The sequence below is a fragment of the Sorex fumeus genome, unplaced genomic scaffold (assembly GCF_029834395.1).
Source record: "Sorex fumeus unplaced genomic scaffold, SorFum_2.1 ptg000007l, whole genome shotgun sequence".
In the NCBI taxonomy this organism is placed as follows: Eukaryota; Metazoa; Chordata; class Mammalia; order Eulipotyphla; family Soricidae; genus Sorex; species Sorex fumeus.
This window is the reverse complement of record NW_026606064.1, coordinates 1,272,397-1,295,141: the sequence shown is the minus strand read 5'-3', so window position 1 is coordinate 1,295,141 and position 22,745 is coordinate 1,272,397. Positions and strand designations below refer to the sequence as shown.

Sequence of the window (22,745 nt, the reverse complement as noted above, 5' to 3'; positions counted from 1 at the left end):
ATTTGTTTCAAAACTTATTTTATCTTTGTGAATGGTAAAGCATCCCCCAAAATAATATATACCAAAGCCTCCTCTTTTTTTTTGTTGTTTTTGGGTCACACCCAAAGATGCACAGGGGTTACTCCTGGCTGTGCACGCAGGAATTACCCCTGGTGGTGCTCAGGCGACCATACGGGATACTGGGAATCAAACCCGGGTCAGCCAAGTGCAAGGCAAAGGATCTACCCGCAATACCATTGCTCCAGCTCCATACAAAAGCTTCTTGATCTGACCATCTGTTGATGGACATTTAGGTTGGCAGTTGTAAATAATGTTCTTAATAGCACGTGGATTTTATAAACAATTACTTACATGTTGAATAAGTGCCTGAGAGTAGTACTATGGAAACATATGGAATCTCCATTTCAATTTTTATCTCCATGACATTTTACATAGTGGTTATACCAACTGCTATCACCCTCAACAACTTACATTAACATCAGTTGTGTGACAGAATTAATTTTTCTCCACTACTTTGTCAAATCCGATTTCGATATTTGCCTTATCTGATTTTCACAGGTGCGAGTTGACATGCTGCAGTTAACTGTTGGTTTTCATCTTCCTATAAGGGATATAGAATTTTCTTATCATGTGACTGTGGAAAAGCGTCTAAGTTTTTTTCCAAATTTGATTTGGCTGTTTTTGTTGTTGTTGCTTTTGCTCTTTTTGAAATGTATGATAAGCTTATGCACTCCGGAAACTTCAAAAAGATTGGAGATTCTCCATGGAATGTACAGAGTGACTCAATATTAGATACAAGGCTATAAGTACAAGACTATACTTAGAGTCAGATAGTTGGCTAGAAGAAAATAATAAGCATTCCTTTTTGGGTTTTGTTTGCTGGATGAGGGGTAAAGTGTTTGGTTCACACCTGGCAGTGATTAGAATTTACTCCTGACTCTCTGCTCAAGGAGCACCCCTAAGTACCACATGGGCTTTCAGAGATTGAACCGACATTGATCATGTGCACAGCAAGTGTCTTTCCCACTACACTCTCTCTCTAGCCCTCTGTTTGGTGTTTTGAGTCTGAATATTTTCTTTCCTCTTTTCCTCAACAGATGTCTGAAAGCATCTCTAAGGACGAATATAGAAACCACACCTCCGTGGCCATGTTTGTTCTCTTGGGACTTACAGATAAAAAAGATCTGAAGCTTGTTCTCTTTCCTGTCTTCCTAGGGATCTATCTGGTGACCCTAATTTCAAACCTGGGTCTGATCATTCTAATCAGAATGGACTCCCACCTGCACACACCTATGTACTTTTTTCTTAGTTGCCTGTCGTTCATAGATATCTGCTATACTACTTCCATTAGCCCGAGGATGCTTTCAGATTTCTTTAAGGATGGAAAAACGATTTCCTTTTTTTCATGTGCTACTCAGTATTTTGTGATTGCTTGGATGGGTCTGTCTGAGTGCTGCCTCTTAGCCACCATGGCTTATGACAGATACGTTGCTATTGGTAAACCTCTGCAGTACTCGGCCATTATGAACCCTAACCTCTGTTGCAAAATGGTCACTGCAGCCATTGGCAGTGGTTTTATTAGTAGTTTAGTTGAAACAGCGCCTTGCCTTAATCTTTATTTCTGTGGTCCAAACATCATTCAACATTTCTTCTGTGACTTACCCCAGATTGTTTCTTTGTCTTGCTCCGATACCTTTCTTTGCCAAAATATTATTTTTCTGGTAGCGCTGTTGGTTGCGTTTGGTTCTATGCTCTTTATCCTTTTATCCTATGGTTTTATCGCAGCTTCCATCCTCAAAATATCCTCTGCTAAAGGCAGTCTTAAGGCCTTCAACACCTGTGCCTCCCACCTGGCAGTTGTGACCCTCTTCTATGGTACAGGCCTCTCTGTGTACATGCGCCCTACTTCTAACCACTCCAAGAATCAGGACAAAATACTTTCAGTGTTCTATGTTAATGTTATTCCCATGTTAAATCCTCTTATTTATAGTTTGAGGAACAAGGAGATCAAAGAGGCTCTTAAAAGGCTGATGAAGAGGGCAACATTTGTATCTCAATAGAATAATATCTCGTAGGGTGCTTTAAAACATGTAATAAAGGTACTGTTATAATTTATAGGTGATCTATTATCAGTTATAAGGACAGTCAGGTAGAAATTATAATGAATAATTCGGCTTTTTTTACTCCTTATGTCATCATTCTTAGTTGTGAGTTAATGTCACCACAGTTGAAATTGGTTTTAAAAGTTTGTTTCTAGGTCAGAATGATAGTACAGTGGGTAGGGTACATGCCTTGCATGCACCAACCCAGGCTTGATACCTGGCACCACATATGGTCCCCTGAACATCACTTGTAATGACTCTTAGCCCAGAACTTGGAGGAAACTGTAAGCACTACTGGGTGTGGTTAAAAAAATTAAATGAACAGAAATAAAAGCTTGTTTCCATGATCTAATTCAAGATCAAGGCCTAAGTAATAAAAGTAAAGGCCCTCCCGTTGATCATCGATTTGCTCGAGCGGGCCCAGTAACGTCTCCATTGGAGACTTTGTTGTTACTGTGTTTGGCATATCAAATACGTCATGGGGAGCTTGCCAGGCTCTGCTGTGCGGGTGAGATACTCTCGGTAGCTTGCCGGGCTGTCCGAGAGGGGTGGAGGAATCGAACTCGGGTCGGCCATGTTGGTCGCATGTAAGGCAAACGCCCTACCGCTGTGCTATTGCTCCAGCCCTAAGTCCTAAGTAATGAGAACAGAAATCCTTATAGATATATGTAAAGAAATTAGAAGCTCAAGAAGCCACATAGATTGTTGTTTTCATCACTGTTTCCCTTTATTTCCTTCTATATATTCATTAAGGTTTCATACATCTATAAAAATAGAGCAAAAAATAAAGTACTTGAAATTATTTTTAGCAATTAAAGAAATGCTTCATACATTTACACTGGAACAGAGAAAGTGAATGTATGTGTGTAACTGATAAAGATGTAAGAGAGGGAGAGAGTAATAGTAAGAAAGATTATATTACACTTAGCAGTTACTGGCTTCCTTCCTTTTTTAACTTTATGCTTTTCATATTTAAAGACATTACAATGATTTGGGGCCTGGAGCGATAGCACAGCGGTAGGATGTTTGCCTTACATGTAACCAACATGGCTGACCCGAGTTTGATTCCTCCACCCCTCTCAGAGAGCCTGGCAAGCTACCGAGAGTATCTCGCCCACACGAGTTCGATTCCTCCGCCCCTCTCGGAGAGCCTGGCAAGCTACCCGTGATGCATTCTATATGCCAAATACAGTAACAAGAAGTCTCACGATGGAGACGTTACTGGGCCTGCTCAAGCAAATCGATGAACAATGAGAGGACAGTGACAGGGACAATGATTTTTAAACAAATTTTATAGCTCTACTTCACAATTGCTAAGTGTAGGTTTAATAAGTATTCGTATGTATTTGAAACTTAAAGATACAAAATAAGGTGCAAAAAAAGGCCAAAGGCAAGACAAAGGATGAACTGAGCAACACAACTGAGATGGCGGCTTGTTGAAAGTAGCAACATTGCGGTACTGGGGAAGAGAGGTGTGTGAACTGGGATAAGTGTTGTGTTGACATATATGCATTGGAAAGTATGCACCAGTAACAAAAATATTGTAAATCATAAAAGATCAAAAAAACATAAAAATAAAAATACATTTTTAAAAGTATTCTTTTGTTTGGGTTCTCTAGTGTAACAAATTTCTAATTGCTGTATCACATTTTGGTTTTATCTGTCAAAAAAATGTCATTCCCTTCCCAAAATTATAGAAATTCATATGCATGCAATGTTCTAATGCTTTTTACTACTGCAAGACAGGTATTGTATAGCCAAAATCTGGAAAAAAATGAGTGCCTGAGAACAGATGACTGGTGAAAGAAACTTTGGTACATCTACACAATGGAGTACTATGTAGCTGTTAGAAAAGATGAAGTCATGAAATTTACATCCAAGTGGTACTACATGGAAAGTATCATGCTAAGTGAAATGAGTCAGAAAGAGAGAGACAGACATAGAAAGATTGAATTCATCTGGGAAATATAAAGTACCAAATAGGAGACTAACACCCAAGAATGGCCTAATTAGTACCAGGAGGTTTGCTGCATGGCTTGGAGGCCAGTCACACGTGCTACAGGAAAAGGCAGCTCAGATAGAGAAGGGAGCACCAAGTAAAGGGTGTTGGGAGGATCCTACCAGGATGGGAGATTCATGCTGAAAATAGACTATGACTGAACATGAAGGCCACAGATGCCTCTTTTGCAAACCTCAGAACCCAAATGGAGAGAGAGAACAAAAGGGAATGCCCTGCCACAGGGGTGGGGTGAGATGGGGGGTGGAGGGTTGGTAGGGATTCTGGGAGCATTGGAGGTGGGGAATGGGCACCAGTGGAGGGATGAGTACTCAATCATTGTATAACTGAAACCGAAGCACAAAAATTTGTAAGTCTGGAAGTATACCTCATGGTGTTTCACTAATAAAAATTTTTAAAAAAATAAAATCAAAAGAAAAATAAATTAAAAAGAAAAAAAGACAGGTATTGTAAAAAATACACTTCTCGCATGGGGAGTTATGGGAAGATGTGAGTTCTCAGTGGGCTCTCTAGACGGCTCTCTCTCTCTCTCTCTGTCTCTCTCTGTCTGTCTCTCTCTCTCTCACTGCCCACGTTCAGTGCTCTTGAGCTGCTATGTAAGGACCAGATCAGGATGGCTTCTCCTTTGTTATCTGCCTCTGTGTGTGCTGCTGTGCTCTCCTCTGTCTGTCTCTCTATTTCAGACTCTCTCTCTCTCTCTGTAGTCTTTCCACTGGTCTCTTCGGATCTTCTCTTTCTGGAGCTTTTCTGCTCTCTCTGGAGTACTTCTGCTCCTCTCTCTGGAGTTCTTCCCTCTGGAATCTGACTCTGTCCTCTTCTTCCATTCTCTGCTTCTTCTTCCCTGGATCCTGACTCTGACTTCTGGAGCCCTACCCTGACTTCTGGAACTCAACCCGCTGCTCTCACTTCTGACTCTGACCCCTGGATTCTGACTTGCTCTTACCGCCTCTGACTCTAACCCCTCCACCATGCGTTAAACTATGGCGCCATGCCTCTCCAGGAGAGAAAGAGTGCTGCTCCCTTCCGCCTCCCCCTCCCCTGTCCCTGGCAGCAAGGTGGCCGCCACCTCAGAGCATATTGGAAAGCCAGGTATGAGGCCGGCGGTGATGGGGCAACTGCAATCTCATGGTAAGGAAGGTAGTACCGGGTCGTCCTTCACGTCATACCGAGGTCATGAGTTGCCCCCCACAAGCGAATCTCTGGCATGGCCATGGCTCCAGAGGCAAAAGGACTTAATCCAGAACCCAGCAGCTTGAGGCAGAAAAGTGAATGGCCATGCATTGAACTATGGTGCCATGCCTCCCCAGGAGGGAAAGGATGTTGCTTCCTTCTGCCTTTTGCCCCCCTGGCAGCAAGGTGGTCACCACCTCAGAGCTTATTGGAAATCCAGGTATGAACCAGCGGTTGAGGGGCAACCGCAGTCTCATGGGAAGGAGGGCGGTACCGGCTCGTCCTTCACTCCCTACCAAGGAAATGAGTTGCCCCCCACAAGTGGCTCTCTGGCATGGCCATGGCTCCAGAGGCAAAAGGTCTTAGTCCATAGCCCAGCAGCTTGCAGAAGAAAAGTGAATGGACCATGCATTAAACTACGGTGCCATGCCTCCCCAGGAGGGAAAGGATGTTGCTCCCTTCCGCCTTTTTGTATAGTAAAGTGGCAGGATATAAAATCAATACCCAAAAGTTCATGGCTTTCCTATATGCAAATAGTGAAAGAGAAGAAAGTGACATGGAGAAAACAATCCCATTCAAAATTGTGCCCCAGAAAATCAAGTACCTAGGAATCAGCTTAACTAAGGAAGTAAAGGACCTGTATGAAGAAAACTACAAAACACTACTTCAGGAAATAAAAGGGAACACGAGGAAATGGAAAAAGTATCCCCTGTCCATGGATAGGGAGAATTAACATTGTCAAAATGGCAATACTTCCCAGAACACTGTACAAATTCAACGCAATCCCTATTAGGATACCCATGACGTTCTTCAAATTAATGGAGCAAACACTCCTGAAATTTATATGGAACACCAAGCCCCAACGAATAGCTAAAGCAATTCTTGGGAAAAAGAAAATGAGAGGAATCAACCTCCCTAACTTCAAACTCTACTACAATGCAGTAATAATTAAAACAGCATGGTACTGGAAAAAGGCAGAGCTATAGAACAATGGAACAGGGTTGAATATACTGACATCTGCACCCAAGCATATGATCATCTAATCTTGATAAGGGGGCAAGAAAAGTGAAGAGTAGCAAGGAAAGCCTCTTTAACAAATTGTGCTGGCAAAATTGATGGCTACATGCAAAAAAGTGGACTCAGATCTCTGCCTAATGCCACTTACAAATATAAGATCAAAATGGATTAAAGACCTCAACATCAGACCGGAATCCATAAGGTATATTGAATACATGTTGGCAAAACCCTCCATGATATTGAAGCTAATGGTATCTTCAAAGATGTCACACCACTGGCCAAGCAAGTGAAAACAGAGATAGATAAATGAGACTATCTTAAACAAGATGCTTCTCCACCTCAAAAGAAACAGTGACCAAACTACAAAGACAGTTTACAGAATGGGAAAGGATATTTGTCGAATACACATCTGACAAGGGGTTGATATCAAGGATATACAATGTACTGGTTGAACTCCACAAGAAGAAACATCCAACCCCATCAAAAAATGGTGCGTGGGACTGGAGCAATAGCAGAGCGTGTGGTGCGTTTGCCTTGCACACGACCGACCTGGGTTCTATTCCCAGCTTCCCATATGGTCCCCTGAGCACTGCAAGGAGTAATTTCTGAGTGCAAAGCCAGGAGTAACCCTAGTGCATCGCTGGGTGTGACCCAAAAAGAATATATATATATATATATATATATATATATATATATATATATATAAAATGGGGCCAGGAAATGAACAGAAACTTTCTCAAAGAAGAAATCCAATGACCAAAAGGCACATGAGAAAGTGCTCTACATCACTAATCATCAGGAAGATGCAGATCAAAACATTGCGATATCATCTCACAGCACAAAATTGGCCCACCTCCTAAAGAACAAAAGCAACCGGTGTTGGTGCGGATGTGGCAAGAAACAGACCCTCCTTCACTACTGGTGGGAATGCCGACTGGTTTAGCCCTTTTGGAAAACAGTATGAACGATTCTCCAAACATTAGAAATTGAGCTCCCATTGACCCAGCAATACCACTCCTGGGAATATATCCTGGAGAGGCCAAAAAAAGTATAGTCGAAGTGACATTTGCAATTATCTGTTCGTTGCAGCACTGTTTACAATTGCCGGAATCTGGAAAAAACCTGAGTTCCCGAGAACATATTACTGGTTAAAGAAACTTTGATACATCTACACAATGGAGAACTATGTAGCTGTTAGAAAAGATGAAGTCATAAAATTTACATACAAGTGGTTCTACCTGGAAAGTATCATGTTAAGCGAAATGAGTCAGAAAGAGAGGGATAGACATAGAAAGATTGCATTCATCTGAGGAAGATAAAGTAACAAAATAGGAGATAATACCCAAGAGTGGCCAAGATTAGTACCAGGAGTTTTGCTCCATGGCTTGGAGGACAGCCACACATGCTAGGGGAAAAGGGAGCTCAGATAGAGAAGGGAGCACCAAACAAAGGATGTTGGGAGGATCCTCCCAGGATGGGAGAAGCATGCTGAAAGTAGACTATAGACCAAACATCATTGCCACTCAATTCCTCTTTTGCAAACAACAACACCAAAAATAGAGAGAGAACAAAAGAGAATGCCCTGCCACAGAGGCAGGGTGAGATTGAGGGGATGGAGTTGGGAAGAACCCGTGGTGGTAGACCCGTGGTGGTGGAAAAATGGGCACTGGTGGAGGGATGGGTATTTGATCATTGTATGTTTGAAATTCAAGCACAAAAATTTGTAAGTCTACAGCTGTATCTCATGTTGTTTCACTAATTAAAATTAAATAAATAAATAAATAAATAAAAAGAACAGTGAGAATGGGAAAGAAGAGAAATGTGACTATGAATGGAGGATGAAGATGGGGGAAAGAGAGAGGTCTGGGCAAAGTGCCCATAAACTTTAAACAAATAATAACCCAGTCTTCAAAATACATGCTATAATTTTCAAACCATCACTTTTAATAGTTTTCTTTCATTATGCTTTCTCTTTTTTGTCATTTGAGTGCTTTTTTTAAAACTTTTATTAGTGAAACACCACGAGGTACAGTTGTAGACTTACAAATTTTTGTACTTGGATTTCAGTTATACAATGATCATGATACTTTCAATTAAAAAGTGTGCTTGTAAAAAAAAAGTGTGCCTGTATATATGTACACATATATACACAATGCATACCCGTGACATTTTCAATATGCCAAACCAGTAACAAGTCTCACGATGGAGGCATTACTGGGCCTGCTCGAGCAAATTGATGAACAATGGGGAAACAGTGACAGTTATGTATTTATACACGTAACAGCTACAGGAGAAAATTTTATGTCTATTTTTACTCACAATAAGTTTTTTCTTATTCTTATTTATTGTGACCATCAATATAAGCTTAGAGTTGATAAAAGGGGGCGGGTTGAGTCTACCTTTCTTGTTTTCTATTTTAAAGTTTTCAGTTTTAACCATTGAGTGTGAACTTCTATTATACTGATTCTGTTACAGTGCGGTGCTTTCTTAATATGACTTGTTTTTTGAGTCATGTTTCAAATGATTGAGTTTTGAGAATGTTAAATTTTGTCAAATTATTTCTGTATCTGCATGTATTGCCATATAAGTACCGTGCACTAACCGATTGCACCACTGGAGCTGTATCTGGGCTGGAGCGATAGCACAGTGGTAGGGCGTTTACCTAGCATGCTGCCAGCTCAGCCAACCTGGGTTTGATCCCTCTGCCCCTCTTGAAGAGCCCGGCAAGCTACCGAGAGTGTCTCGCCCCCATGGCAAAGCCTGACAAGCTACCCGTGATGCATTAAATATGCCAAACACAGGAACAACACGTCTCCCGTTATTTGGCCTGCTTGAGCAAATCAATGAACAATGGGAGGACAGTGTTTGTTTGTTTTCTGTATCTGTTGAGGTGAACAAGCAACCTTTTCCTTCATTTTTTGATGTGATATGTAAAATTAGTTTATTTGCATTAGTTGAAGAATCTTTGTTTCCTGCTATAAAACTTCAAGTTGGAGAGATAGTACAGCAAAATGTTGCTTGCCTTGGATGCAGCCAGCCCTGGTTCAATTCCTGGCACTACATTTGGTCCCCTAAAGCCCAACTAGAATCGATCCCTAAGAACAGACCCAGAAGTAAAACCTGAGTATCACCTAATATAACTGAAAAATAAAACAAATTAAAAAAAAGACATCCCACTAGTTCCTGGTGTTTGAACTTTTTAATTTATATTGAATTAGATTAAACAATACTATGTTCATAGTATTCACATGTTGTTTACCATACAAGTTTACTTTTTTATGATGTCTTGGTTTGATTTTTGGTATCAGGTTCACGCTTCCCCAAAGAGTAAGTTTTGAAATCTTTCTTCACGATAGTTTATTTTTCTAACAGTCTTTAAACCAATATTTGAAAAATAAAAAGTAAAATAAAAGTGAATTAAAATACCATTGTATACTTTAAAAATTTAGAAAAAGTTAACAGGAAATCATAAAGGTATGAATAATGAAGAAATATCAAAATATTGGTAAACTATCAAACATGTATGTCAGAGTAACAATTGTGTGTCAATACATTGGAATCCATATATCCTGGGTAGTATGAAAAGCCAAAATAAATGCACTCTCTCCGAAATTTGAAACTACATGCTTAGCCTCAATTGTCAGGACTTTCTTATCTCTGTAATATATACCTTTCATGATGTGTCTAGAGAAAGAAGAGCAAGATCTTAAGGAGGAAGGTCAGACCTTATGCTTTTTTTTTAAAGTCTGATGCTGCAAAACAAGAACTATTTCTCCTGAAGTTCTTCAATTTGTACTTGGAGGAGATTGCCTATTTAATTTAAATAGGTTTTTTTGTCCCATATTCTCAGTTTTCTATCTTTTCCCTTTCATCTCTGCCCTTCTTCCATCTTTTCTCCTTCCCCCGTCTGACTCTTTTGTTGCTGTAAAGAAAATTGTTGGAGTCACAGGACTCAGGAGTAATTTTTTGTTTCTGTATCACTACTGCAAATCTCTATATTTCTAAATATGATGAACCTCAATTTATCGTTAATTTATCATTTCGTAGAATACCAGTTTAGCATTATACATCTATATCTGTGTACGTGTCATCATAACCCAATTAAAAAACAAAGTGGGGCACTGAGCTATAGTACAGTCTGTAGGGTGTTAAACAGTAAGTGTCCAAACTGGCTTTCCTCCAAGTTCTACATAAGGTGCCCCAAAGCCCAGTAAGATTAATATCCAAGCACAGAGTCAGGAATTAGCTCTGATAAACCCTGGGTGTGCCTCCAAAATCAGAGAGTGATCTCTTCCTACATAAGAAAAAAAAAGAACAAAGATATTAAGGGAACATCAAGAGGTCGAATTCATCAGAACTGATGACATTGTCTAGAGAATTGAGCTTACATGGCGGGAGGGGTACTTGGGACAATGGGGGAGGGAACTGGGCTCTCCTGGAATGATGTGTCCAGGAAAAGTATAAGTAACAATTTTATAAATCTAAGTACCTAAAGAAAATAATTGGTATTATTTCATTTTAAATAAAATGTGATAATTTTTTAATAATTTAGTAAAAATTTTATTGTGTAAATAATCTAAATGTATTTATTGCTTTTAAAATAATAAATAAATATGACAAATCTATATTGCAAAATCTTAAATCCAAAGCACTGGTTCAAATAAGAATGTGGAGAGTCTACAATCCTCTACTGAAGAAACACACTTCACTGTTGAAGGTTCGCAGCAGATTTTTCCCAGAGGCTCTTTGATGAATTATTAATATGTTTTGGTGATATAAATTTATTTCATCAATAAAAGTTCGGCACAGGAGCCGGAGTGATAGGACTGGGTCAAGCACTTGCCTTTCACTTTGCTGACCTGCATTTGATTCCTGACACCCCATATAATTCCCAAAGCACCACCCAGGAGAGGTCTCTGAATACAGATCTAGGCATAAGACCAGAGCACTGCCACAGGTGGCCCCCAAACAAACAAAAATTTTGGAAGGGATATTTATAATAGACTCATAATTCTTGCAGGGTAAAAGAAGTATCTTTGATATAAAAAGGTCTCAAAAGAATAATGCCATGAAGGAATACCTAGTTGGGACCAATTAATGGCTTCATCTGCCTCTGTACCCAGGAGGGGTCATTGACAGCTTTCCATTTTAATTGCTCTGCTTTGTTGATGTTTCTCTTCACATTTTGTTTCTTAGGTGTGATGGAGCAGGTTCAGGAATATTTAAGGCATCTTTTTGGCACATTTAGATGATTTTTGGCTTTTCAGTGAATCAAATATCATTAACGAAAGACTGTTGATTCTGCTCAAGTTAACTCCCTGTTTCTCTTAGAACACTGATGAGGATCCCTCCAAGCAGGAAGACAAACATCTATGACCATTTCTGAATCCTGGGTACACTACAAGTAAAAGAATCTGGATCACAGGAAAGTAGAACTTTGCAGAATTCTTAGGTGAGTTATTAGAAACTCTGCTCTGAAGAATATCAATGATCTGTGATCTAGAAAGAAATTAAAATATGTACAAACATCTAAGTGTTGTTGTGCTTAAAACTTTAATTTTATTGGGGTCCTTTCCATACATCATTCAGCATGTAAATATAAAGTAAAATCTGTTGAAGGACAGTATCATAACATAAAGTGAATCTACACTGCCTCTAACTCATCTGTTTAAGATAAAAAGGACTAAAACTCAAAGAGATGTGAATTATTCTAGGGTTCTGTTACTACGTTATCAGTTCTATTCCTTAGTGGCCTCAGAAGATTCTGTGGGAGGCATCCAGAATTGAATAGAACTGTGTGTCATCGATTACGATTCTAGGTTCTAGAATAAGAAAAAATAACATCAGTCAAGAACAATGGAACACTTGAATTTCTGAGAATAAACTTGTCTGTACTGCTGCGTTCAACAGAGCTCTTCAGAATTTGCTTCTTGGACTACTAATTTTTCTCAACCGAGCCAGCTAAATATTAGAAAGGATTACTGATCTTTTCTTTAAAAAAGACCACTTTTAATGTTTACTTTTCATCTTTTTCTCCTCCACCCACTCCCCCTCTCCTCACCTTCACCCTCTCCTCACCTCTAATCCTCCTCCTCCTCCTCCTCCTCCTCCTCCTCCTCCTCCTCCTCCTCCTCCTCCTCCTCCTCCTCCTCCTTCTTCTTCTTCTTCTTCTTCTTCTTCTTCTTCTTCTTCTTCTTCTTCTTCTTCTTCTTCTTCTTCTTCTTCCTCTTCTTAACTTCTCTTCTTCTTCTTCTTCATAATCTTCTTCACTTCTTCCTCTTCTTCTTCTTCTTCTTCTTCTTCTTAACTTCTTCCTCTTCTTCTTCATCTTCTTCTTCTTTTTAACTTCTTTTTCTTCATCATCTTCTTAACTTCTCTTCTTCTTCATCATCTTCTTAACTTCTTCCTCTTCTTCTTCTTCTTAACTTCTTCCTCTTCTTCTTCATCTTCTTCTTTTTAACTTCTTCTTTTTCTTCTTCTTCTTCCTCTTCTTCATCTTCTTCTTCTTTTTAACTTCTTTCTTCTTCTTCTTCTTCTTCTTCTTCTTCTTCTTCTTCTTCTTCTTCTTCTTCTTCTTCTGCTGCTGCTGCTGCTGCTGCTGCTGCTGCTGCTTCTGCTTTTTCTGCTTCTGTTTTGCTTCCTTTTCCTCTTTTCTTCCTTTTCTTCTATTTCCTCTTCTTCCTTCTACAAGGTCCAATGAAATTGAATATGGAGAGATGAATATGCTATCTCAAGAATTATCCATTTCATGGATAATCTCAATTTTCTAAAAGATTGGAGATTATCCATGGAATGTACAGATTGACTCAATATTAGATACAAGGCAATAAGTACAAGACTTAGAGTCAGCTAGTTGGCTAGAATAAAATAATAAGCATTACTTTTTGGTTTTTGTTTCTTGAGTGAGGGGGGTGAAGTGTTTGGCTCAAACCTGAAGGGTTAATCAAGAGCACCTCTATCTGAAACAAAAGAAAATTTAGGGATCTTTGAAAAAAGAAAGGTGCGCTAAATATATGATGAAATAAAAAAGGTGAACTAAAAATATATGAACTCAAAATTTCTTAATGAGAAAACATATAATCTGACATGATTTAGAGAAAAAAAACGTGGTCATCAGGCTTGCTCAGATTAACAACAGTGTCATTGATTCCACATAGTTCTTTGCATAAGGTGCTTTTGATTGGTTTTGCTGTTTCTCTAGGTTCAAATGCTGTAATTATTTATATTCTACATATGACCGATATGCACTGTCCTTCAGTATGCTTATGTCCTTTCAATTCATAACTCATTTCTCAGAGTAATCAACTCAAGATCCACCCATCTGTTTCAAAAGTAATTTCATCTTTTTCAATGGTAAAGCATCCCCAAAATAATATATGCCAAAGCTTCTTTTTTTTCTTTTTGTATCACACCCAGCGATGCACAGGGGTTACTCCTGGCTCTGCACGCAGGAATTACCCCTGGCGGTGCTCAGGTGACCTTACGGGAAACTGGGAATCAAACCTGGATCAGCCGAGTGCAAGGCAAAGAATCTACCCGCTCTGCCATTGCTCCATCTCCATACTAAAGCTTCTTGATCTGACCAACTGTTGATGGACATTTATGTTGGCAGTTGTAAATAATGTTCTTATTAGTGCGTGGATTTTATAAACGTTTTCTTACATGTTGAATAAGTGCCTCAGAGTAGCACTGTGGAAACATATGGAATCTCCATTTCAATTTTTATCTCCATGACATTTAACATAGTAGTTGTACCAACTGATATTACCCTCAACAACTTATATTAACCTCAGTTGTGTGTCAGAATTAATTTTTCTCCACTGCTTTGCCAAGACTGATTTCGATGTTTGCCTTATCTGATCTTCACAGTCAACTTCACAGCAAGTTGACATGCTGCAGTTAACTTTTGGTTTTCATATTCCTGTAAGGGAAATAGAACTTTCTTTTCATGTGTCTGTGGATAAGTGTCTAAGTTTTTTGACAAATTTGACTTGGTTGTTTTTGTTGTTGCTGTTGCTCGTTTTGTAATGTGTGATAAACTTATGCACTCCGGAAACTTCTAAAAGATTGTAGATTCTCCATGAAATGTACAGAGTGACTCAATATTAGATACAAGGTTATAAGTACAAGACTGTACTTAGACTCAGATAGTTAGCTAGAAGAAAATAATAAGCATTCCTTTTTGGGTTTTGTTTGTTGGGTGAGGGGGTGAAATGTTTGGCTCACACCTGGCAGTGATCAGAATTTACTCCTGACTCTCTGCTCAAGGATCACCCCTAAGCACCACATGTGCTTTCAGGGATTGAACCAATGTTGGTCATGTGCAAGCCAAGTGCTTTTTCCCCTAGACTCTCTCTCTCTAGTCCTCCGTTTGGTGTTTTGAGTCTGAATATTTTCTTTCCTCTTTTCCTCAACAGATGTCTGAAAGCATCTCTAAGGAAGGATATAGAAACCACACCTCCATGGCCATATTTGTTCTCTTGGGACTCACAAATGAAAAAGATCTGCAATTTATTCTCTTTCCTTTCTTCCTAGTGATCTACCTGGTGACCCTAATTTCAAACCTGGGTCTGTTCATTCTAATCAGAATGGACTCCCACCTGCACACACCTATGTACTTTTTTCTCAGTTGCCTATCGTTCATAGATATCTGCTATACTACTTCCATTAGCCCGAGGATGCTTTCAGATTTCTTTAAGGATGGAAAAATTATTTCCTATTTTTCATGTGCTACACAGTATTTTGTGATTGCTTGGATGGGTCTGTCTGAGGGCTGCCTCTTAGCCACCATGGCCTATGATAGATACGTTGCTATTGGTAAACCTCTACATTACTCGGCCATTATGAACCTTAATCTCTGTTGCAAAATGGTCACTGCAGCCCTTGGTAGCGGTTTTATTGGTAGTTTAGTTGAAACAGTGCCTTGCATTAATCTTTACTACTGTGGTCCAAACATCATCTGCTATTTCTTCTGTGACTTACCCCAGATTGTTTCCTTGTCTTACTCCGATACCTTTCTTTGCCAAATCATTATATTTTTGATAGCGCTGTGGGTTGGGTTTGGTTCTATGCTCTTTATCCTTTTATCCTATGGTTTTATTGCCGCTTCCATCCTAAAAATATCCTCTGCTACAGGCAGTCTCAAGACCTTCAATACCTGTGCCTCCGACGTGGCAGTTGTGGTCCTCTTCTACGGCACAGTCCTAGCTGTGTACATGCATCCTACTTCTTTTTTTTTAATTTATTTATTTTTTTTATTAGTGAAGCACCATGAGGTACAGTTGTAGATTTACAAATCTTTGTGCCTGAGTTTCGGTCATACAATGATCAAATACCCATCCCTCCACCAGTGACCATTTCCCCCCACCCCCCCTCCCACCCTGCCTCTGTGGCAGGGCATTCCCCTTTGTTCTATCTCTCCTTTTGGGTGTTGTGGTCTGCAAAAGAGGCATTAAGTGGCAATCATGTTCAGTCCATAGTCTACTTTCAACATGCATTTCCCCTCCTGGGAGGATCCTCCAAACACCTTTCATTTGGTGTTCCCTTCTCTATCTGAACTGCCCTTTCCCCTAGAATATCCGGCTGGCCTCTAAGTTATGGAGTAATCCTCCTGGTGTTGATCTCAGCTATTCTTAGGTATTGATCTCATATTTTGTTGCTTTATATCCCCCAGATGAATGCAATTTTTCTATGTCTATCCCTCCCTTTCTGACTCATTTCGCTTAGCATGATACTTTCCATATTGTACTACTTGTATGTAAATTTCATGACTTCATCTTTTCTAAGAGCTACATAGTACTCCATTGTGTAGATGTACCAGAGTTTCTTTAACCAGTCATCTGTTCTTGGGCACTCAGGTTTCTTCCAGTTTCTGGCTATTGTAAAGAGTGCTGCAATGAACAAACAAGTGCAGATGTCACTTCGACTACACATTTTTGCCTCTCTGGGGTATATTCCCAGGAGTGGTATCGCTGGATCAAATGGGAGCTCAATTTCTAATTTTTTGAGCATCATCCATACTGTTTTCCAAAAGGGCTGAACTAGTCGACATTCCCACCAACAGTGAAGGAGTGTCCCTTTCTCGCCACATCCGCGCCAGCATCGGTTGCTTTTGTTCTTTTGAATGTGGGCCAGTCTCTGAGGTGTGAGATGGTATCTCATTGTGGTTTTGATCTGCATCTCCCTGATGATTAATGATGTAGAGCATTTTCTCATGTGCTTTTTTGCCATTCGGATTTCTTCTTTGAGAAAGTTTCTGTTCATTTCATTGCCCCATTTTTGGATGGGGTTGGATGTTTTCTTCTTGTGGAGTTCCACCAGTATTTTGTATATCCTTGTTATCAACCCCTTGTCAGATGTGTATTCGGTGAATATCCTTTCCCATTCTGTAGACTGTCTTTGTATTTTGGTCACTGTTTCTTTGGAGGTGCAGAAGCTTCTTAGTTTAAGATAGTCCCATTTATCTATCTCTGTTTTTACTTGCTCGGCCAGTGGTGTCGCATCTTTGAAAGTACCATTAGCCTCAATGTCATGTAGGGTTTTGCCAACTTTGTCTTCAATATACCTTATGGTGTCTGGTCTGATGTTGAGGTCTTTAATCCATTTTGATCTTATTTTTGTACATGGTGTTAGGCAGAGTTCTGAGCCCATTTTTTTGCATGTAGCCGTCCAGTGATGCCAGCACAATTTGTTAAAGAGGCTTTCCTTATTCCACTTCACATTACTTGCACCTTTATCAAAGATTAGATGATCATATGATTGAGGGGAGATGTCAGTGTATTCAACCCTGTTCCATTGGTCTGCAGTTCTGCTTTTGTTCCAGTACCACGCTGTTTTAATTATTACTGCTTTGTAGTAGAGTTTGAAGTTCAGGAGGTTGATTCCTCCCATTTTCTTTTTCCCAAGAATTGCTTTAGCTATTCTTGGGGGCTTATTGTTCCATATAAATTTCAGGAGTGTTTGCTCCATTTCTTTGAAGAATGTCATGGGTATCCTTATAGGGATATGCATCCTACTTCTAACCACTCCAAGAATCAGGACAAAGTCCTGTCAGTGTTCTATGTTACTGTTATTCCTATGTTAAATCCTCTTATCTATAGTCTGAGGAACAAGGAGATCAAAAAGACTCTTAAAAGAGTGATGAAGAGGGCAACCTTTTTATCTCAATAGAATAGTATCTAGTTGAGTGTTTTAAAAACATGTAATAAAGTTAGTGTAAGAATTTATAAGTGATTTATTGTCAGTTTTAAGAACAATGAGGTAGATATAATAATGAATAATACAAATTTCTTTACTACTTATGTCATCATTCTTTGTTTTGAGGTAATATCACCATAGTTGATGTCGGTTTTAAAAGTTTGTTTCTAGGCTAGAGTGATAGTACAATGGCTAGGGTACATGACTTGCATGCACCAACCCAGGTCTGATACCCTGCACCACATATGGTCCCCTGAGCACTACTAGGAGTGATCCCTGAGCACATAACTAGGAGGAAGCTGTAAGCACTATTGGGTGTGGTGAAAAAATTAAACAGAAATGAAAGCTTGTTTTCATGATCTAATTCGAGATCAAGGCCTAAGTAATGAGAATAGAAATCCTTATAGATATATGTAAAGAAATAGAAGCTCGAGATACCACAGATTTTTGATTTAATCCTTGTTTCCCTTTATTTAATTCTACATGTTCATTAAGGATTTCATACATCTATAAAACTAGAACAAAAATAAAACATGTGAAATTATTCTTAGCAACTAAAGAAATGCTTCATACATTTAAACTGAAACAGAGAAAGTGAATGTAGGTGTGTATCTGATAAAGATGAAAGAGAGGGAGAGTCTAAGAGCAAGAAAGATTGGGACTGGAGCAGAGGGTAAGGCATTCGCCTTGCACGCGGCCAACCGGGTTCAATTCCCAGTATCACATATGGTTCCACAAGCACTGCCAGCAGTAATTCCCGAGTGCATGAGCCAGGAGTACCCCTTGTGCATTCTCAGGTGTGATGCTAAAAAAAAAAAGAATAAGAAAGGTTTTTTAGAAATACATTATACTCAGCAGTTACTTGCTTCCTTCCTTTGTTAAATTATTCTTTTCATATTTAAAGACATTACAATGATTTTTAAACAATATTTATAGCTCTACTTCACAATCACTAAGTGTAGTTTTAATAAGTATTCTTATGTATGTGAGACTTCAGGATCACGATCATCCTGTTGTTCATTGATTGCCTCAAGCAGGCACCAGTAACGTCTCCTTCGTCCTAGCCCTGAGATTATAAAAAGTGCCACATTCAAGGCTATTTCAGGGTTAGGAGAATGAGACCCATCATTGTTACTGGTATTTGGCATATTGGGTACACCACGGGGAGTCTGCCAGACTCTGCTGCATGGGCAGGCTACACTCGGTAGTCTGCCAGGTTGTCAAAGCAAGAATGAGATAATGAGATGTCTTCCGGGAGCTGGGTTTTATAGTCTCTGGGTCTTGGCCGTTGATGGGATTACACGGTGCTGGGGGCAATTGGTGGGTGTGACCCCCGCCTACTGGAAGATGGAGGAACTAGGTGGAGGATGCTTAGCCCCGATCCGAGTAGGCTTGGAGATCTCAGCCCCGGGACCCGCATGTGAGACTTAAAGATACACAATAAGGTGCAACGAAAGGCCAAAGGTTACACAAAGGAGGAACTGAGCAACACAACTGAGATGATTGCTTGGGGGAGTTGAAAGCAACAACACTGTGGTCCTGGGGAAGAGAGGTGGTTGCACTGGGCTAAGTGTTGTGTTGACATATATGCATTGGAAAGCATGCACAGGTAATAAAAGTATTGTAAATTATGAAAGATCAACAAAAGTGAACATAAAAATAAAAATACATTTTTAAAAGTATTCTTTTGATTGGGTTCTCTAGTGTAACACATTTCTAATTGCTCTATCACTTTTTTGGTTTTATCTATGTCAGAAAATGTCATTTCCTTCCCAAAATTATAGAAATCCATATGCATGCAATGTTCTAATGTTTTTTTCTTTACTACAGCAAGATAGGTATTGTAAAAAACTATACTACTCCCATGGGGAGGGATGGGAAGATGTGAGTTGTCGATGGGCTCTCTGGACGACTCTCTCTAACGCTTTCCACCCACGTTCGGTGCTCTTGAGACACTGTGTATGGACTAGATAAGTTAGTTTCTCCTTTGGTCTCTTCGGATCTTCTCTCTCTGGAGCTTTTCTGCTCCTCTCTCTAGAATCCTTCGCTCTGGATTCTTACTCTGCCCCATTCTTCCATTCTGTGCTGCTTCTTCCCTGAATCCTGCCCCTAATTTATGAAACTGGACCCACTTCTGGAGCCCAACCCGCTCTTACTTCTGGCTCTGCCCTTTGGATTCTGACTTGCTTTACTCGTCTCTGACTCTATCCCCCTCCACTCTTTCCATCTTAGTTTATATAGCAATCACATAGGGTGATGACACAAAGGTGGCTTGAACACTAACAAATCAACAAAGAAGGGTAAGACTCCTCCAGGAGATTAACTCAAGGATAAAATATTATCTAAAGATATTACTATGGATTACTGGATTACTAGGAGATCCATTTAAGGGCGGGATCCCATCCAGGGTGTGTGGCTTTCTTTTTTCCTCAGCTAGTAATCCACTTAAATAGTTGTAGTAAATCTACTTTTAATATTCTTAGCAATGTCATTCTGTATGAGCACAGTAAGATATATCAACTTAAAGTTTGGTTCTTCCTGAGGAGGTCTTACTATATAGTCCAGACCACAGTCCTCAGGCCAGATTAGTCTTCCTAATCCCAGCAGGGTTCTAGTCTCGTCTTACTTTTGGATCATGGCAGTATTTGTCTATGATCATGCTCTCAACTTATAGTTGAGTGTTTTGGCACTTTGTCCAGACCCATTTCGATGCCAGGGTAGCTCACAGCTTACTCTGGTCCATTCAGTCCTTCATCAGGACCCTGCTTGTGGGGTGCTAGGAACTAAGGTCAACTGAGTCGAGAAAGCAGATGCCCAGGAGTAAATATTATTGGAGCAATAAACTCTCAAATTACAAAGCATAATATTAACTATCTTCCTGTATCCATACAGAAAGAACATTGCCTTAAGGTAAACTAAGTTCCCTGCTGAAAGGCTGAAAGGACAAACCCAATGTTATCCTAGAAGGTATCACACATCATTTAGGGGAGAAATTACAAACTATAATTTAAAAAATTTGCCAAATATTAAATCCTTACCAACATTCCTTTGAGGTCAGTCTCATGTTATGATATTTTATACTCCACAATTGAGTGCAGTCCTTCTATGTCTGTCCCTCTATTTCTGACTGATTTCACATGATACTTTCCATGTCTATCCACTCATAAGCAAATTGCATGACTTCATCTCTCCTAACATCTGCACAGAATTTCATTGTGTAGATGTATCAGTTATAAAAATATATTAACATGTAAAATAAAAAGATATTTATAAACCATGTCTCTGTAAGAGGTTAGATTAATATTCAAAATATCTAAAGGACTCTACAACTTAATATAATAAAACAATCCAATTAAAAATTTGGCATCTATCCTGAATAGGCACTTTTTCCAAAGAAGACATTGAAATTGCCAGCAGAACATAAAAAGGCAATCACTCTCACTAATCATCAAGGAAATGTAAATCAAAAACTATGGAAGGATTTGTCAATCTCTTACTACCAAAACTACAAGAGATATTAAATGGCAAGATGTATAAAATGAGAAGCTTTGTGCATGAATTTGGGAAAGTAAGTTGCTACAAGTACAGAGGAAAATAGTAACTAGAGCCTCTGAAAGTTCAGAGTACAGAGCTAGAGACATACTAAAATTATAAAAGGAAAGCTCAAGCCCACCCAGACAAGACCTCGAGTTGCCGTCCAGAAACGGGTCCTCCACTCCCAAATAGCCATGATTACAGAGGCACACAAACCAATCTCAGAACCCAGTGGCTTCTGGCAGAAATGCTTCTGGACTGTGAACTAAGCTATAGTCCCTTGCCACCTGGGAGGGGAAGGAAGTTTGTCCCCCTTGGTGGCAACATGGTGACTGCCATCTTTTAGAGCCTATTGAACAGAGAGGCTTGCAGTGATGGGGTGTGCGGGGCTTTCAAGTTGGGGGGCAGAACAAGCCCTTCCTCTCGCCCAGACCAGACCCCAAGTTGCCGCCCACGAATGGCTCCTCTGCTCCTGTATGGCCATGATCCCAGAGGCACACAAACCAATCTTGGAACCCAGTGGCTTTTGGGAGAAATTTCTCTGTGCTTAATTACTAAAATACCAGAAATGCAAATCATATGTTCTTCATTATCAGCAATAGAAAACAAATTATCTAATGATGCCTTTTCGGCAGGTCTCACAGTTGGTGGAAAATTTCAAACAATAATAGTGGGTCTACTGCTAAAAATTTGAATGTAATCAAAGTAAATAGAGAGTAAATTAAAAATCACCTGCCACACAGAGAGGGGGGAAGGCTGGAATGGGGGGCACACTTGATATACTGGGGTTCTTGGTGGTGGAACACGTGCACTGGTGAAGGGATGGGTGTTTGATCATTGTATAACTGTGACTTAAGCCTGAAAGCTTTGTTACTGTTCTCATGGTGATTCAATATAAAAAAGAAAGAAAGAAAAAGAAAACCTCAAGTTGGTCCCTGGCACCATATGGTCCCTGAGTACCATGTATGGCCCTCATGGCCCTAGACAATCCGCAGGATGACTCTGGTGTCTTCCAAGAACCACAGGCTGAGAACTGAGCTGCAGATTCACACCACTGAGCAGAGGACATAGGAATGACCAAGATTCTCTCACTACTGCTTAGGGTAGACCCTCTAAATAAAAGCATTTTGTCTATATTCTACCAAGTTCATTTGTATACATCTAAAGGCAAGAAAAATCATTAACCTAAGTATCTGTGTCCCTTTGTGAACTATTGGCAAACATTATTCAAACGTTTACCCATTCTGCCTTCGCAATTTAAGTGCCCAAATGATCGATGAATGATGGAAACATTGTATGTATACATTTGCATATGTGTATATAGAATCATATAATTATATGGCAAAACTATAATATAGACTGATTTTGTAACTATGTAATAAAATTATATGATTAAGTAAAGGAGTTCATGTTTATATGAATATTTTTCAGATAAAATGTATACTGAGTTAGTGGCAAGCAAAGTGATGTGTGAAGTGAAATCAATCTCTGAAAGAGTATATCATTATCCAACTTAAGCAAAATCTAAATATAAACAAATTCAAAAAGTCAAAGATTGGATTTGTGCTTGCCAGAGGCAGTAGATGTAAATAAGATAGTAGCTATGTGGCCAAAATTTCTAGGCTTTTCCATTTACATGATCAGTAAGTACTGGGAATGAAATAAACAATGAGTAAACAATAAAATAAACAATGAGTGTGAGTATCACT

At 39.5% G+C, this 22,745-nt stretch overlaps 1 protein-coding gene across 1 annotated transcript; it reads left to right on the top strand.

Annotated features, from left to right (window-relative positions):
• The first annotated feature begins 1,097 nt into the window (after positions 1 to 1,097).
• Positions 1,098 to 2,060, top strand: LOC130041529 (olfactory receptor 1440-like). Its single transcript, XM_056133762.1, has one exon. It carries the CDS (start codon positions 1,098 to 1,100, stop codon positions 2,058 to 2,060), a length of 963 nt encoding a protein of 320 aa, XP_055989737.1.
• The last annotated feature ends 20,685 nt before the right edge of the window (positions 2,061 to 22,745 follow it).

What these genes read in the sequence shown, in the direction of transcription:
- LOC130041529 (XM_056133762.1), top strand. Translation starts at nt 1,098, where the DNA reads ATGTCTGAAAGCATCTCTAAGGACGAATATAGAAACCACACCTCCGTG.